The sequence below is a fragment of the Cnephaeus nilssonii genome (genome assembly GCF_951640355.1).
Source record: "Cnephaeus nilssonii genome assembly, chromosome: 6".
Lineage (NCBI taxonomy): Eukaryota > Metazoa > Chordata > Mammalia > Chiroptera > Vespertilionidae > Cnephaeus > Cnephaeus nilssonii.
Genome location: NC_137077.1, coordinates 50426946 through 50443541, shown reverse-complemented (window position 1 = coordinate 50443541; position 16596 = coordinate 50426946). Strand labels below are relative to the sequence as shown.

Sequence of the window (16596 nt, the reverse complement as noted above, 5' to 3'; positions counted from 1 at the left end):
AGTTTATTATCGTATTGGAAGTACAAAAACAGAATCAAACCCTTCTCAGACCTCGGTGGTCCCAGGTCTCTGTAAGTCACCCCACATTCACCAAATATGTGAGTCTCCTCAGGTCTGGACAGCCATGGGATGGGAGGGGGCCCTGTGCCCAGTCTATGGGGATGGGGGCTCAAGAACCACCGCCATCCTGGGTCTATGTTCAGCTATCTACAGGCCCACAGATCTGAGTCTCTGGAATTCCTGGGTGGGGTCATGCATGCAAAGCCCCCTTGCCTCCGAGCTAGGTCTTGGAGTGCAGAGAGATGAGCCCTGGTCCCAGGCTGTGCAGGCAGAGAAGAACTTGCTGGTGTCATCAGGACAGTGAGGGTGCCCTGACCTCTAGGTATGGCAGGACCAGGATCGAGGTGTCACCAGCCCCCAGAAAGTTGTCTGTGCCAGAGAAAGGTGAGTTGTGAATGAGGTCCCTCCCAGTGCACCCAAGACATGGGAACCCATCACCCGCAAATCAGGCCTTGGCCCCTGATCATAGCTGTTGAATTGGGCAAAAATCGGGGACTAGCTATTGGGAATGAGAGGCATGTACTCCTGAAAGGGGAGTTAGGTATCATGGCTCCTTACCTGGGCCAGGGGGCAGTGCCGCCGTGCATACCACTCCTGGCAGTACAGGCTGACCTGGATGCCCTGGCCCAGAAAGAGCATGGTCCACATTAGCACATTCCACGCTGGGCCCGTGTGCCGGTCATGCATCATGAAGTTCATCGGTCCTGAGGCAGGAGAAAAGATTGTCACCCCAGCTCCAGATACCTGTGCCTTGTGTCCCTGGCTGCTCTCCCATCCCAGGGCACTGGGAAGAGATGGAACAGGAATATCCCATTGGGAAAGATCTTGAACCCAGCTCCAGAAACCCATGGAGGTCTCAAGTGGCTCATGTAAAACCAGGATTCCTCAGTTTACCCTTCAATATCCTGGATCTCAACAACAAAAAATATCCTGGATCTCATACTGGACCTCCTAACCTCCACCAGTTTTCTCCCCTTTGTCTCCCTCTATGTGTGTCCTGCTCAGGTGCTCCTCTCCAGTCAGAAATCTTCTTCCGCATTCCCCAGGATGCCCCCTCGCTGCCATCAGATGCTGCCTTCATCCCTGCTCCCAAGTGTCTCCTCACTCCAACTCTCACACACAACTCTCAGGCCTTCGCCCAGAAGGCATGCATATCCCCTTCTGTCTTGGGTGTGTGGCCTTCCCCATCAGTCTGGACTCTCCAGGAGCCGGAGCACAAGCCTCCTCCCTCTGGATGAATCCCCCTCCAGTGGCACACAGAAGCAAGCTCACCTCCAATGACAAGGAAGAGTATCATCATGACAGGGTAGAAGAAGCCCAAGACAAAGCAGAAGATATACTCATGGACGACTGAAGAGACCAGGAACACGCCCAGCATGGCTGCCCGTCGGGCCTGGCCACCAAGGAGCTGGCAGGGATAGGGGGAGGAATGTGGAGTGATTCTCCTTAGGATCCCTCCACAAAAAGCAAGCCCCCCTCCCCCGTTTAAGAAAGCCAGGAGGGTATGTGGTGCAATGGAAAGAATATGGGATTTGGGGTCATAAGGGCTGACATGTCTTATTTAAGAGCATTTTATTAACCCATTTGGGCCTTAGATGTGATTTTTAAAAGGGGATGATATAATAAAACTTCTCAGGGTTATTGTGCAGATTAAATGTATGTAACAACTCTTGGTAACTGAAAATTGATATATGCATGTTCCTTAGGCGGGCAGAAAGGCCCTGTGGAGGGGATGGAATTAAGGACAAGGAAGGAAGGAAGGAAGGAAGGAAGGAAGGAAGGAAGGAAGGAAGGAAGGAAGGAAGGAAGGAAGGAAGGAAGGAAAGTTAGATCCCATGATGAAATTTCTGTCCATTGGATTGGGTAGAATGGGGCAGATGGAAGTCAAGGGACCCGTAGGTTGGATGGTGCAGAGGGAGGAAAGAGACGATGGTCCAGAGAGGCTCCATTAAGTGTGGGGGCTGAAGGGTTCTGCAGAGCCCATACCCACAGCCCATCTTGATATACATAGCTGTACAGCCAGTCGTGGACCACCACGTTCCAAGTGCGGTAGTAGTTGGAGAAGGACGTGGAGTTCCACCAGTCCTGGGCAAGGGGAGGGGTCAGAGTGGGAGAAGGAGGTAAGCATCAGGGCCCTGTTTCTTCCCAGGCCCCAGCTTCTCACTCCTCCCCTGTCCCCTATCCCAATGTCCTTCCACAAGAGCTGACCCCAGGCAAAACAGAGACAGCAGCACTCTCCCAGCTGCCTCTTCAGGACCTGGGGTCCCTGCCTTCCCTGGTACTCTCCCTGTTTCTGGAACTCCTCTCCATCCACACAAAAGCAGTTAGCCCTGGCTAGCTGGGAGGTGGAAGGTTGGCATTTAACCACACCCAGAAGAGCACATTTCTCATTGTGGGAGATTGCAGCTGAGATGACACCCAACATTGCCACCATCCTCCCCAGATCTCTTCCTATCTCTCCCTGCCCCTAGCTCCCAAGTGGTCCAGGTCCAGGCCACACCCGGTAGAACATCCTGTCTCCAAATCGTAGCATCTCCGCGAAGGCGTTGAGCCAGCAGTGGAGGAAGGCAAAGAAGATGAGCAGCAGCATGAAGATGCCTGGTGAGTGGGGACAAGGGGCTGCAGGTTAGACTGGCCCACCTGGGACCCCCAGGAAGATCTGAGGAGCCCTTGCACAGCAACTAGGGCCTCAATCCTACCCATCATTTATTAGTCATTTACTAATTCAGGCATTTATTAATTCATCCATTTGCTCATCCATATCAGAGATTGGGGATATGAGATGATTCTGAAAAACCCTGGTCATTGAGAGTGATTGGGTGGGGGGGGGAGGGGAGAGAGAGAGAGAGAGAGAGAGAGAGAGAGAGAGAGAGAGAGAGAGAAGGAAGAAGAAGAAGAAGAAGAAGAAGAAGAAGAAGAAGAAGAAGAAGAAGAAGAAGAAGAAGAAGAAAAAGGAGGAGGAGGAGGAGGAAGAGGAGGAGGAGGAAGAGGAGGAGGAGGAAGAGGAGGAGGAGGAGGGAGACAGAGAGACATGTCCAATCACACATCAAGGTCAAATGTATCGGGAGTTAAGCATGGTGGCCATCGATGTGCTTGGGAGTGCAAATCACAAGGAAAGTCATGGTAACTGATGGTTAAAAAAGGGAAGGCTTCCTAAAGAGGGCCTCTCACATGGGCCTCCAAGAAGGAACTGGATTTCACAACTGGAAAGTAGTGAAAGGCATTCCAAGCTGAGGGACCAGTATAAGCAAAGGCCTGGAGGCAGGAAAGTAAATGGCTGGGGTTATGGTGGAACGCCATGCACAGGAAGGGCCTTGAATGCCGGGCCAAGGTTCAGCTCTTATCTGGAGATCCCAGCAATGGGGCGTCACTGGAGCTTTTGAAGCAGGATCAGAAATGATTACTCTGTAGGACGGAGGTTCATCTGGGCAGCAGTGTCCTCAGGGGCGGATGGGAGAGGAAAGGTTCAGGTGGGAGGGACACAGGTTGGGAGGCTGATGTGGAAAGGGGGAGTAGATGGTAATCTGAACTGAGACCCTGACAATGAAGAGTGATAGGAGGGGACAGAAGCGAAGGGAGACTCAGAAGGAGGTGTTGAAACTGACAGAAGGGAAAGAGCAAGGCGAGTGAGAAGTTCCCGGCTAAGCTTTCCCAGGACGCAGCCTTCTCCAGGCCTGCTTTAGTGGGCATACCTGGCAACGTGGCGTGCATGACGGAGAGCACCAGGGCGCGGGTGCTGAAGGGCTCCCGGCTCATGTTGGCAAAGACGGGAACACAGAGGCGGCCCATGATGAAACAGGCATAGAGGATGCAGCCCAGGGCCTGAAGAGGGGGTGGTGGGTACCTAAATTTGAGGGGGGGGGCACTGGTAGCTGCCCCCTCACTCTGGAGTTGGACTCTGGCCCAGCATCTTCCTTCTCTTCCCTCTGACCTCCCCAGGCTTTCTCCACCCCACCCCCAGAAATATCCCCTCAGCTACCATGAGTCACAGGCGGTCCACCTTCTACCCCATCTTCTGACCTGGGCAAAGTTCTTGGCCACATAATTCCACCTGATGTTGGGTGTCCTGCAGCAGCAATGAGGAGTATATGTTTCTTGTTCTCTGGTCAGACCGGAACCCAGGTTCTGGGGCCCTCTCTCCATAGCCCCTCAATTGCTCAGGGAAGTGGGGCACTAGAACAGTTTGCACCTTCCATAGCAGAGATGGCAAATGTGTTTTTAGCCTGCGTGTCAACTAAGGTGACCAACCATCTGGAGTTTGCTGTGGACTGAGGGACTTCCCGGGACCTGGGATTTTCAGTGCTAAAACAGGGAATACCCTGGGCAAATCAGGACAGTTGATCACCCTTGTGTCACCGTGGGCTGGGCGAGGAGAAGGGGTCGTCTACCTGCCGCTTCTTTCTCTCTCTGTGATGGGCTGCTTCCTGAGGAAGTGTCTGGGGTGAGACCGGGGACTTCAGGGAGAGGGGCGGAGGAGGGCAAGGTCCCTGATGGGCCTAGGCATTTGGGAAAGGGTGCAGGGTCTTACCTGGGGTAAGTCTCCCTGTAGATAAGTGTGGGGCAGAAGAGGAAATAGAGGTAGCTGGAGAAACTGGGGGCCCGGACCCCCTCACCTGGGGAGGAGTGAGAAGGGTTCATCAGTGAAGGGGAAAGCGAGAGAGGGCAGAGGTGTGGGAGGGTGGGACTAGGGTATGGAGAGCTGGCTAGGACAGAGGCGCAGGGGCTGGGTGAGGGCCTGGATATTGGGTCTAAGGTGGGGCGGGGGAGGTGAAGCTGGGCAGGAGCTGAACCCCTCTTTTACTTCCATTCCAGGCACCCCATTTTCTGGCGCAGGACCTGCTCTGGCTGAAGCTCTATTTGGCACCAAGAAGTTGCACTATCCATTCTCCCTCTCTCTCCGGCTGGGCCTGGAGATGGGAAAGCACCAGAAGTCCTGGGCCACAGAGGGGCCATGGCTCAGAGTGGGACCTGAGAATGCCGAGTGTCTAAGGCCCACAGAGCCCAGCTGGAGGTCAGAGCTGTGCCCAGGGGCAGGGTGGGCCTAGGGAGTCAGAGCTTTTATGGGGGTCCTGCCACTGCTGGCTTTCTCCAATCAGGACGGAGCTCACAGCAGCGCCAGCCGAAGGCCTCACCTCCTCTGGCACGAAGGATACCAGGCACAGCCTCTCTCAGGAAGGAGTAGCTTTTCATCAGGAGTCTGACCTGAGACGGAGTGGAAGGGAGGTTAAATTGGTGCGTGGCTTTCAGCATATCACAATCTCTGTGTCCTCTCCTTTGAGGGAGGGAAGGAGAGAGGGGGGGGGGGGCACTTCGTAAAATGTGTGTGTTCAGAGCACATACTTTATCTTTTGTCGGATTACCTTATTGCTGGGATGACTCCAGGGTAAGGGAGCATGGAAAAGGCAAGGGCAGAGCTTTCACTGATCAACCCCAGTGACTCCCTGAGGAGTTAGACTTTATTTGCCTAGTGGGGTCCATTCGTTTACATTTCTTTGGAGCCTGCTGGTACGCTCAAATCCCTCGGAACAAACTCCGCCCCTGGTAACTAGCTCCATCCCACTGTTAAGAGTAGTGCCTACCCTCATCCGGCCTCCACCGCCTTTTGGGGCTCCCCCTCTCCCCTCCCTCCCCGCCTCATCACCTGCTCAAAGACCAGGACACAGCTGGAGGCTGGCGGGAGCTGATACTTCACAGCCACGTGGACCGGGAGTATGCCCAGCACTGCGGTGTGAGCGGCCAGCAGCACGCAGCCCAGGCCCGCCCCCAGCGTCCAGGCCCCGCTGGCCTGGGGCCTCGCCCACAGCCGGAGGGCCTGGTAGGGCGCCAGCAGAGTGGACAGGAACATGGGGGCCCATGTCATCAGAGCCAAGGGCAGCTGTCCGAAGCTGAAGATCAACAGGTCGAACTCCAACATCAGCCTTGGAGTGGGGAAGGAGAGACAAAGTAGACAGATGTGCAGCCCATTCTTCCCCCTCCCTCTGCAGCCAGAGCTCTTGGAAGGTACACTGAGGTATCTTGCAAAGCTTGTGAGCTCCTCATCTCTGAAAGGGTTCAAGATGGCACCTCTGTTGCCTGAGGAGACTGTTGGGAAATGAGTTTGCTTCCAAATTGCTGTTAGAGCTGCTGTGGATATTTATGGTGTTGCGGAAGGGCTTGTACTTTGCATGCTAAGTAGGACAGGAGGTATTTAGTGTTTAGCTTTGTTTCGTTCTTTGGAGTGCAGGTTGTTGAGTGTTTTGTTTGCTTAGACTGAGTATACAGTTTTAACGATGACAAATTGAAACAACCTACATGTCCATTAGGAAAGGACTAAATGAACAAAGCCAGGCATCTTCAGACTCTGTAGTCATTAAAAACAATGGATTGACATGGAAAGATCTCTAAACCAGGTTGTTAGGGAGTGAAAGCAAAACAATAGATATAGTGTTTTATTTATGTAAACCCCTACGAAATACATCTCTTTGGTTCTCATACACATACTAGAGACCCAGTGCAGGAAATTCATGCACAGGAGGGGGGGTTCCCCTCAGCCCAGGCTGTACCCTCTCCAATCCGGGACCCCTCAGGGGATGTCCGACTGCTCCTGGGGATTGGGCCTAAACCGGCAATTGGACATCCCTCTCACAATCCTGGACCGCTGGCTCCTAATCGCTCACCTGCCTGCCTGCCTGCCTGGTCACCCCTAACTGCCCCCCCCCCCCCCGCCAGCCTGATTACCCCTAACTGCCCTCCCCTACCAACCTGGTCACCCCACGCAGCCTGCTTGTTCAGTTGTTTGGTCATCCCTCACTAACGCCCCTGCTGGCCTGGTCATAGGCAGACATCTTGTGAGGGTGTGAGGGTTAATTTACATATTACCTCTTTATTATATAGGATGGGTGGAAACCACTCTGGAGGAAAACTCTCAAAACTGTTGAAAAAGTTACTTCTGGGAAGTGGTCTGCGATTGAGAGGGCATTGTCAAGGACTGTAACTTTACAAGTATTTGAATATTTTACTGAGATTTGATACTTACAATATTCATATTTAGCAACAATTTACCAAAAGGTCCTGTTGCTGAACTTGCAGATCCTTGGCCCTCTTCCTTTTACTGCTTCCTAAGCCCTACTGTACACCCCTGGGGTCTGCAAATACAGACCCCAGGGGTGTACAGTCTTCTGAAGCTCATCCCCCAGAGTGTGTGGGGGGTGGTCTCTGGGGGAAACAACCCACCAAGGCACTTGTGTGGCTGTCTGTCTTCCCACAAGGTTGGGGGTGCCTCATAGACAGGGATGGGGTCTGCCCCTCATCTCCCTGGCCCCCAGGGCCAGTCCTTAGAAGATGCTCACAGGAGGTTACTTGAACTGAACAGCACTGACTTGGAAAGGAGAGGGGAAGGGAAGTGTGTATGTGTGCACACACATATATGTACTAGTATGTCTGCCTCAAGACAAGGCTCCATTGAGAAGTATATGAGTGGCTGATCCTGGGAGGACAGACTGAGGACCATCCGAGGCTGTGGAAGGAAGAAGCTCAGAGTGTGTTTTAGGTGAAGCTCAGAGTGTGTTTTAGGTGGGAATATTGTTGGAAGCAACACTGATGTGTGTGCAATATCCAAGGCGAACCTGTGCCCTCTCAGGCCAATAGTTGGTGGAACCCTGGGGACCCAAGGGGTCTGATCTGATCTGCGTGCCTATCCCGGGAGGAGAGAGGCCTACCTGCCCTCGTCAATGAAGTCGATGGCCAGGGTGCTGATAATGAAGACACACAGGCCTGCGATGAACATGTGGTAGATGGTCCGGAAGTGCTGCACCTCCATCAGTTCACTGGAGGGAGAGGACCCTGAATGTCAGTGCGGAAGGGTCCTCAGGGTCATGTGGACTGGCTCAGGCTCTGTGCACATGTGAGGATGGAGCCTACTGATGGGAAATTCTGAGGGCTGGGATGTGACTGGGACATCTGCCCAAAGCCCTTTCTTGCCCAGCCACCACGTGTCCTGGTGGCCGTTCTTCCACAGTTACACACAGGGCAAGTGGGGAAACTGAACCTTAAAAACCCTTTCCAGGTCCTCTCCCAAACCATCTAGAGCCTGGGGATGAGAACTGAGGTATCCTGGACCCCTAACCAAAGCACACCGCCCCCCCCCCCCCATCCTCTCCTTTAACTTACTCCAGCAGGGACTTGCGGTTGATAAAAACTTTCCGTTTCTTCAGGGATGGCTCCTGGATACTGAATTGAGAGAGTTGTTCTGGGTCAGGACCCAAAGGAAGAAGGCAGTGGGCAGAGGGCCTTGCAGAAGATCAATACGTGGGAGCCAAGAGTAGTAGTAGCAGAAGGTCAAGGCTAGGGCCAGAGGGCAGGATCAGGCTGAAGGTCAGGGCCAGGGCAGAGCATGGCTAGAGGTGGAGGTCAGAGCCAGGAAGGCAGAGGCAATAAAAGGAGAAGGGGGAAGGTTGAAGTGAGGGTCAGACCAGCGCTGGCAAAGGGCGCATGAGATGATGGTTATGGCTTGTAATCTCACAATGGTGGAGCCTGCTCCAGCCATTCATCAGCCCCTGGCTCCTCAGCCTCTTACTTTTTCGGGGAATCTGGAGGAATAGTGGGCAGCGGTCTGCCTTGTGGCGGGTAGGATTGTACGGCCTCTGACATGGCGCGATCCAGCAGCTCCAGCAGCTGTCTCTGTGCTTGCTCCAGCAGCTGTGCCTTCACAGTCTATGGACAAAGCAGGGCCCACTGTCCCTCCAACCAGTTTGCCATCCTCTCACTCACTCAACATTTACTGAGCTCTCTATGCGCACAAGTGCTAGGGAGAGACAACATGGTTCCTGCCCACAAGTTCCCCAATAATTTCTCTCCCTTGGGCTTCCCAGGGCCGCAGTGATGATCAAGGAGAAACAGCAGTAGTGACATTTCCAGTCCCAACCACCTTGTCATCTCGGACTTGACTCTTCTCCCTGACCCCAGCCTTCCCTCTCCTGACCTCTAACAGACTGACTGACTGGCTGACTTTTGGCTCCTGCCCTGATGACCTGTGTTTCAAAGCCCTTCATCTTAACCCTTAGCTCTTACCTCATCTGAGGGGTTTGAACCCAAGAACAAATTGTCTTTATCACCAAACTGGTCCTCTCCCCTACTGCCCTCTCCACTTTAAGACCTGCTCATCTTGACCTCTGACCTCTGAGGTCCCTCACCTCCATATGTTGAGTCCATTGCACCAAGTCAGGGCCTCCAAGCGCCTCAGCATTTCCTAAAAGGAGGGGTCAAAGGGCACACCCAAAGGGGAGGAGTTAGGGTTCTGCTGCCTGGTGTGAGCCCAGAGGCATCCTCTGCCAGGAAGTGCTTTCTGTGTGCTCAGCAGCCTCCCAGCCCCGCAAGCAGATTTCTAGTATCATGGGTGGGGCGGTCAGAAGAGGAAGTTGTTTTGTCAGGGGGTGAGGAGGCCCTTGGTAAGCAGGGAGCCTGACGACAGCACAGGGTACTCAGGGAACAGGAAGCCTCTCTGTTTACCCTCTGAGGTTAGAGAGTCAGAGAGACGAGGCAAGGCCACAGCTCTGAAGGCCCCTTCTCTGTGTCTGTCTCCCAGCTGGGTGGTTAGGGGCAGAGGCCAGAGTCTGCCTTCCCAGGACAGCACGAGGGGTTTCAGGTAGAGAGGAGGAGCCCCCTCTCAACAGGGTAGCCTCACCTCCACCCCCACCTGAGCTGTCTGCACTCCCAGAGGGTGGCTCACCTCCTCCGGAGGGTCGGTCCTCCTGCTCTCTTCTCGACCCTGCTCTCCTCCGAGAGCGGGCCGCCCTGGGCTCCATGAGGTCAGTCTTGACTGGGCAGCAGGCGGCCTCTGCCATGTTCCTTCCTTCCCTTCACTGCCTGCCACCCCGCGGAGCTCCCATCTCTCAGCTCAGCGACAGCTCCACAGACTAAAGTCCTCTCAGGAGGAGGGGGCCTCCAGGAGCATGACAGGTTATCTGATCCGGAGGGCAGTGCTTCTCAGCTACAGGCTCTGCGGGCTGCCGCAGGGATGGACTGGATGCAACCCCGCAACAGCCAACCACCCCCCAGATGCCCAGCTCTGAGCAAGTGTGCTCTCCCTCCCACAGGAGTAGTGACTATGCATGTGGTGGGAAGGGGGACTTTGCCTCTCTGAGGCTTATCACCTAGCATGGCTCACCTTCCAGCAGGCTGAAGGGCGGGGCGGAGTCAGAAACCTCTTCGGTTATCAGTACACTCAGCTCCCTTAGACCATGAGATAAGGTGTGTGAAAGGACCTAGTCAACTTGAAAGCATTGTATGCAGGTGATTAATATGCTGATGGGGTTGACACCTGTGACTAGGAAGTGCTAGGTGCCAGTGTCCCTGAAGGTCAGCTCTTCCCTACACCTGCTTGGGTTAGCAGGTAGGCAAAGTAGACACTTATTTAGCATCTGAGGAATGCCAGCCATTGTCACATGCGGAAGAACTAGATTTAAATCCTCCCTTTATCATTTCCTGGCTGTGTAATTTTAGGCTAGTGACCCAAATACCTTAAGCCACAGTTTCCTCCTCTGGAAAACAGGGGCAAAAGTCCCTTCCTCACAAAATTACTATAAGCACCAAAAGAGGTAATCCAGGTAAAAGCACAGGGTCCAGGGCCCAGCTCATGAGGGGAGCTCAATAAATAATAATCTCGTTTCCTTTTTAGAAGGATGTAACAGAAGGGTAAGTGCTTTGAGAGTTCCTCTTTGTTAGGTTCCTGCTGGGGATTAACTATTAATTCTTCCTCTCCCCTGTGTCCAAAGATCACAACTTCATACCAAGGCCCCGGGCTCAGTGTCTCCCCACTTCTGTCTCCGCCCCCCGACTCCCTGGTGGGTAGTTGGGTGAGGCTTCCGGGCTTGAAGCCTCTGCCAATGGCTGCCTCCTTCATTCCAAGAGCAGCGGGAAGGACCAAAGGTAGTCACAGGAAAGGCAAATAGCTACTGGAGGGCTGTAAACGGGGGAGGGAAGGGTCAGGGGCTCCAGAAATGTGAGAGGTGGACACAGAGACATAGACCAGAGGCCCCCCAAACAGCTTTATTAACACCCCAAGCCAACACCAACAATTTTTCCCTGTGTGATGTCTCAGGGATAAGGGGGACAATGGGGCAGGGCCTGAAGGGGGAGTGTGGGACTGCGTGACTCATGGACTCGACAAATGGCCCAAGATGACAGCCCCAGGCTCCTGCCAGTGGCCCTGCGGGACCCCACCCAGCCTTAGCCACTGCTCCCTGTGGAGCAGGGGGAGCCGCCATTGCTGTCCACGGATGCTGGCAGGGGCTGGCCCATCCGGTCCACACACCAGCAGGGCCCTCGGCGCTGCCCCTGGGAGGAGCGGCACTGGGGAGAGAGGAGACAGATCAGAGGTGAGGCCAGGGCTCCGACAGGAGAGGTGGGAGGGGTCCTGTGGGTTGGGGATGGGCTGTGGGCTCCTGAGTCTGAGTACGCAGAAACAGCTAAGAGTTCTCAGGACCGTGAGTCCTGCTGGGTCCCCTTCCCTTGCTTCTCTTCTTCTCCACCCACAAAATTGTGCCTGTTCTTCTAGGCCAGAACAGTAGTTCTCCGAGTGTGGCTCCCAAACCAACAGCATCAGCATCACCAGGGATGGAGTTGGAGATGCAGATTCTCAGGCTCTGCTGGTGGGGCTCAGCCACCTGTGTGTTCACAGCCCTCTAGGTGACCCTGGGGCGCCTCACATTTGTGTACCTCCGAGTTAGGCACTCCGTGGGCAGTCTAACTCCTCTACTACGGTGTGTGGTTGGTTATTCTGTTTGCATGGGCGCTGAAGTTGGGAGATCCTTAAAGGCAGGGACAGTGTCTTATTTATGCAACTGTATAAGCCCCCCTCCCATCCCTGGTAGGAGCCTTGGACCGATGGGCCAAGGCGGGGAGAGAGAGGCGAGGCCTCACCTGCCGCTTGCGGTAGAAGCCCCGATGGTCACAGTTAGGCACATAGAGCGTGTGAGACCCCCGGAAGATTTCGGTCTGGAGTTGCCGTAGCACTGAGTCCAGATGTTTGCGGCATGGGCCCTGGGCGAAGGGGGAGCAAGCAGCTTAGAACCCGCTGAGAGCTCCACGGCACAGCCCCTGGGCCCCACCCGCCAGGCTCCCGGGGCTAACCTGGGAGACTTCTCCGAGCCCCAGGAGGCAGTCTCACATGGACATCCTCAGGGCTCCCCACCCCTCCTGCTCCCTGCCAGCCCCAGACGCACCATCTCAGTGTCCTGGACACGCCCCGGAGTGGCAGAGGTCCCCAGGTTCCTTTGTTGGTCTCTACGGCTCATGTCCTGTTGGCGAGTGGTCCCCGCGTGGGGTTTACTCTCCTTGGGATTCTCCCCTACAGCCAAAAGAAGAGGGGGGAGGAAAAGGCCAGAAATCAGCCAGATGGCAAAGACCGGCGCCACGTAGGAAAGAGCCTTGCTTACCTCTCCTCCCTGAAGCGGGAGGAAGAGAGGGGCTTTTGGCGCAGGAGAGGTGAAGGGGGGTTAGAATCTGGCTGCACCCTTACCTTCTCCTGGCCTCAGCTTCTTTCCCTGGCAAATGGTATTATTACATTTCCTGACAAGGCTTAGGAGGGAGGAACACTTTGGAAAGCAAAAATCGTGAACAAATACAATAGTTGCCCCTTATCTGTGGTTTCACTTTCTGTGGTTTTAGTTACCTGCAGTCAACCATAGTCTGAAAATATTAAATAAAAAATTCCAAAAATAAAAAATTCAGAAGCTTTAAATTATGAACAGTGTGATGAAATTTCTCGCCCTCTTGCTCCTTCCGGCCCAGGACATGAATCAGCCAATTGTCCAGTGTCTCTATGCAGTATGTTCTCCCCATTCATTAGTCACTTATTAGCCATTTCTGTTATCTGATCGACAGTCATGGTATCTCAGTCCTTGTGTTCAAAACCCTTCTTTTACTTATTAATGGCCCCAAAGTGCAAGAGTAGTGATGCTGGCAACTCAGATATGCCAAAGGAGCCAAAAAGTGCTGGCTTTAAGTGAAAAGGTGAAAGTTCTCAAGTTAATAAGGAAAGAATAAAAATCATATGCTGGCCCACCTAGGGGTGCTCAGTGGTTAAGTGTCAACCTATGAACCAGGAGGTCACGGTTAGATTCCAGGTCAGGGCACATGCCTGGGTTTCAGCTCAGTCCCCAGCAGGGGACGTGCAGGAGGCAGCTGATCAATGACTCTTTCTCATTGTTGATGTTTCTATCTCTTTCTTCCCCTCCCTTCCTCTCTGAAATCAATAAAAAATATTTTTAAAAATCGTATACTGAGGTTGCTAAGATCTACAATAAAACAAGTCTTCTTTCCATGAAACTGTGCAGAAGGAATAAGAAATCCATGCTAGCCCGGCCAGTGCGGCTCAGTTGGTTGAGTATCATCCCACGCACCAAGAAGTTAGGGCACATGCCTGACTTGTGTGCTCAGTCCCCAGTAGGGAGCGTGCAGGAGGCAGCCAATGGATGTTTCTCTCTCATCAATGTTTCTATCTCTCTCCCTCTCCTTCCCTTTCTCTCAAAAAAATCAATGAAAACACATTTTAAAAAAAACACACAGAGAAAGTCATGCTAGTTTTGCTGTCACACCTCAAGCTAGAAAAGTTATGGCCGCCAAAACCGGTTTGGCTCAGTGGATAGAGCGTCAGCCTCCGCTGCGGACTCAAGGGTCCTGGGTTCGATTCTGGTCAAGGGCATGTACCTTGGTTTCGGGCACATCCCCAGTAGGCGGTGTGCAGGAGGCAGCTGATCGATGTTTCTCTCTCATCGATGTTTCTAGCTCTCTATCCCTCTCTCTTCCTCTCTGTAAAAAATCAATAAAATATATTTTAAAAAATATAAAATTTTTTTAAAAAAAGAAAGAAAAGTTATGGCCACAGTAAGTGCTTAGTTAAGAGGGAGAAGACATTAAATTTGTCAGTAAAAGACAGGGACAGAAAACGTGTTCCAACTGATGGCAATGTGTTGTGACAAATAACAGTGAGCCTATACGAAGACTTAAGCAAGGATCCCCTGAAACGAGGGACAGCAAGACATTTACTGCAAATAAGAGATGGTTACACAGATTCAGGAATAGGTTTGGACTGAAAAAATAAAAAAATTATTGGAGAGGCTGCATCTGCTGGTGTGGATCTGCTGCCACATTTCTGGCAGAGCCGAAGGCGTTGATTAGGGTTTGGTGTTAACCTCGGATTCAGTCATCCAGTGGGGGTCTTGGAACGTATGCTCCAGTGGATAAGGGGGACTACTGTATATTGGGAGGCCTTGGGCTTGGGGTGAAAGATCTGGCTGTTCCATCAGAAGCCAGCAGGGGGTGCACTAACCCAGGGAGATGGGGCAGAAAAGCAATGGATGTGGGAGGGGTCAGCAGCAACCAAGTGGAATGTGTGGCCCTGCTGTGACCCTGCTGTGACTCAGCCCACCTCTTCCAAGCTGGGATGTGGTTACTTTTGGGACAGCAGGGGCCTCACCCTTCTGGTCCCCTGTGGCCCAGCCCCTCCACCTCTCCATCTCTTTCCCTTCAAGAGAAAGTGATAGAAGGGGCAAAAAAAAGTTGAGAGCTCAGACACCTCCCCGGCCCTAGTGGCCCCAGGAACACGTGAGGTTCGTCAACCTAGACCGGCAGAGGGCAGGTTGCAAAAGTGCGGGAATGAGGGGCTTCCAACGGGAGGGAGGTGGCTTCTGGCTCTGGGGAAGTTTCACACATGGTGTCTGGGGGGGTCTGGGATGAGCTCAGGATGGAACAAGATGAAGAAATAAGTCAGGACGAAGGAAAGGCCGGAAGGGGAGCACGAACTGCTTGGACTCCACCCAGCTGTAAAATTATTATGACCCCTGAAAAGACTCTCTCTCCGTGCCCAAAGCAAGCTCTGCTTATGTGCCCAGCCCCAAGCACAGAGAGAGCCCTCCTCTGCTTACCACTTACAACTGGAGTCACTTCATCTGCAGTCCCGAATCTGATACTCCTTCCTCCACACTCCTCGGCCCTTGCCCCTCATTTCCTCCATCTAACACCCTATCATGACTTTGCTCCTACTGCCTCCGCTGACCCACCCGTTTTAGGAGGGCCTCCGCAGCCTGCACGCATGCATCCGGGATTGAAAGCAGCTCCAAGTTAATTTCCCAGCCCTTCCCATGGAAGAAACCAGGAACTCAGGTGCCCCTGGGGTATATTTCCTGCCCTCCCCATTTCCCTGCTGCCCCCCCCCCCCCCCATCTTTCAGGTTCTGACTCACTTCTGTTCTGCCCACCCACTAAGTCTTCTATTCTCCACTCTGGAGTAGGGTGGGGTGGCAGCTTTAAATCATAACCCTGATTTGATAGGTGCCTTCTTTTCCCACCTCTAGTCCCCACCGCCAGGACCCCGGCACCTACTCTCTGACCCTGTGATGGTCTGAAACAACTCTGGATGGAGGGCGTCTTCTGTTCTTAGCCTCATGTTCAGGTGCTTTGGACACCCCAATATGAAAAGGAGAGGGGGAGATATTTCTCAGGGTGTGCAGGATTTGGGAGTCTGGTGTTCCATTCCCTCTTTTTCCAAGTGGGAGCTGAGAACATCTGGGTCCCTTCTCCAACTTGGGGGTCTAGGACTGAAGGAGCTGGGCTACTGTGGCATATGGCATGGCCCTGAACCCCTCCACCTCTCCATCTCTTTCCCTTCAAGAGAAAGTGGTAGAAGGGGCAAAAAAAAGTGGAGAGCTCAGACACCTCCCCGGCCCTAGCTGCCCCCCCGCCTCCCGCACTTCCCCCTTCCCCCTCTAACGTGCCCCCCAGGGTTGGGGTGGGAGGAGAAGCGTCAGTGGCGGGACCCAGAGGCTTGCAGGGCTGCCTGCGCCCACCTCCCCAGGACCCGGCCTGCGGAGAAGCGGGTCTCAACGGGCGGGGCGGGCGCTGACTCACCCGTGGGCGCGCGCGCGGGGCGGCAGCGGCCCCTGCCCAGCAGCAGCGCCCGCAGAGGAGCCTGGTCTTCCTCCGGCGGCTGACACTGCAGTCCAGCGGCGCAGTTAGGGGTGTAGACCCCGCACTGCTGCCCCTCCCTCCTGAGGCAGCCCCCAGCCTCCGCACAGCCCTCTGCGGGCTGCCCCGCACCCTCCTCTGCAGCGCAGCCCCCTGGACATCCCGCTTGCGCCCCCTGCCCGCAGCCCGGGCACCGTGCCAAGGCGCCTCCCGGGCGGGCAGCGAGCAGCAGAGTTAGCAGCAGTGGCGGCAGCAGTCTGTGCGGGGTCATGGTCGGGGTTTTTGCCCCGTTCTCTCCGCCCAGAGCAGTCGTAGCGCAGCAGCTGCCTGCTGCCGCCCCTCGGTCTTAAATAGCCGAGGGTCAGGGGCCGGGCCCTTTAAGGACCAGGTGGAGGGGGGTCAGGGGGGTGGGGAGGAGGCAGAGGCATTCCCTAAACTGGGTGGGACTGGAGAGGCTCCCCCCACCCCACCTGGTCCTCCCCACTCTTCTTCCCGGCTCCCTCCCCAACTTCGGTTTACTCCCCCAAATTACTCTGGTTTTTCTTGCTCTGTTCCCGGGAATCTCGCCCAGAATTTGGAAGAGGGACTGTTGGCT

The 16596-nt window shown here is 54.2% G+C and overlaps 2 protein-coding genes across 2 annotated transcripts; both read right to left on the bottom strand.

Annotated features, from left to right (window-relative positions):
- Positions 1-45: 45 nt before the first annotated feature.
- On the bottom strand, positions 46-10127 carry SOAT2 (sterol O-acyltransferase 2). The gene is made up of 15 exons (XM_079774166.1): positions 9767-10127; positions 9231-9286; positions 8615-8751; positions 8209-8268; positions 7758-7865; positions 5702-5978; positions 5193-5262; positions 4589-4673; positions 4081-4126; positions 3753-3882; positions 2561-2658; positions 2047-2145; positions 1333-1468; positions 619-764; positions 46-429 (listed from the first exon to the last, which is right to left on the bottom strand). Exons 1-15 carry the CDS (start codon positions 9879-9881, stop codon positions 379-381), a joined length of 1614 nt encoding a protein of 537 aa, XP_079630292.1. The 5' UTR covers positions 9882-10127; the 3' UTR covers positions 46-378.
- Positions 10128-11076: 949 nt separating this feature from the next.
- Positions 11077-16337, bottom strand: IGFBP6 (insulin like growth factor binding protein 6). The gene is made up of 4 exons (XM_079774190.1): positions 15945-16337; positions 12261-12385; positions 11959-12078; positions 11077-11388 (listed from the first exon to the last, which is right to left on the bottom strand). The coding sequence occupies exons 1-4, from the start codon at positions 16270-16272 to the stop codon at positions 11266-11268; spliced, it is 696 nt and encodes a 231-aa protein (XP_079630316.1). The 5' UTR covers positions 16273-16337; the 3' UTR covers positions 11077-11265.
- Between the last annotated feature and the right edge of the window lie 259 nt (positions 16338-16596).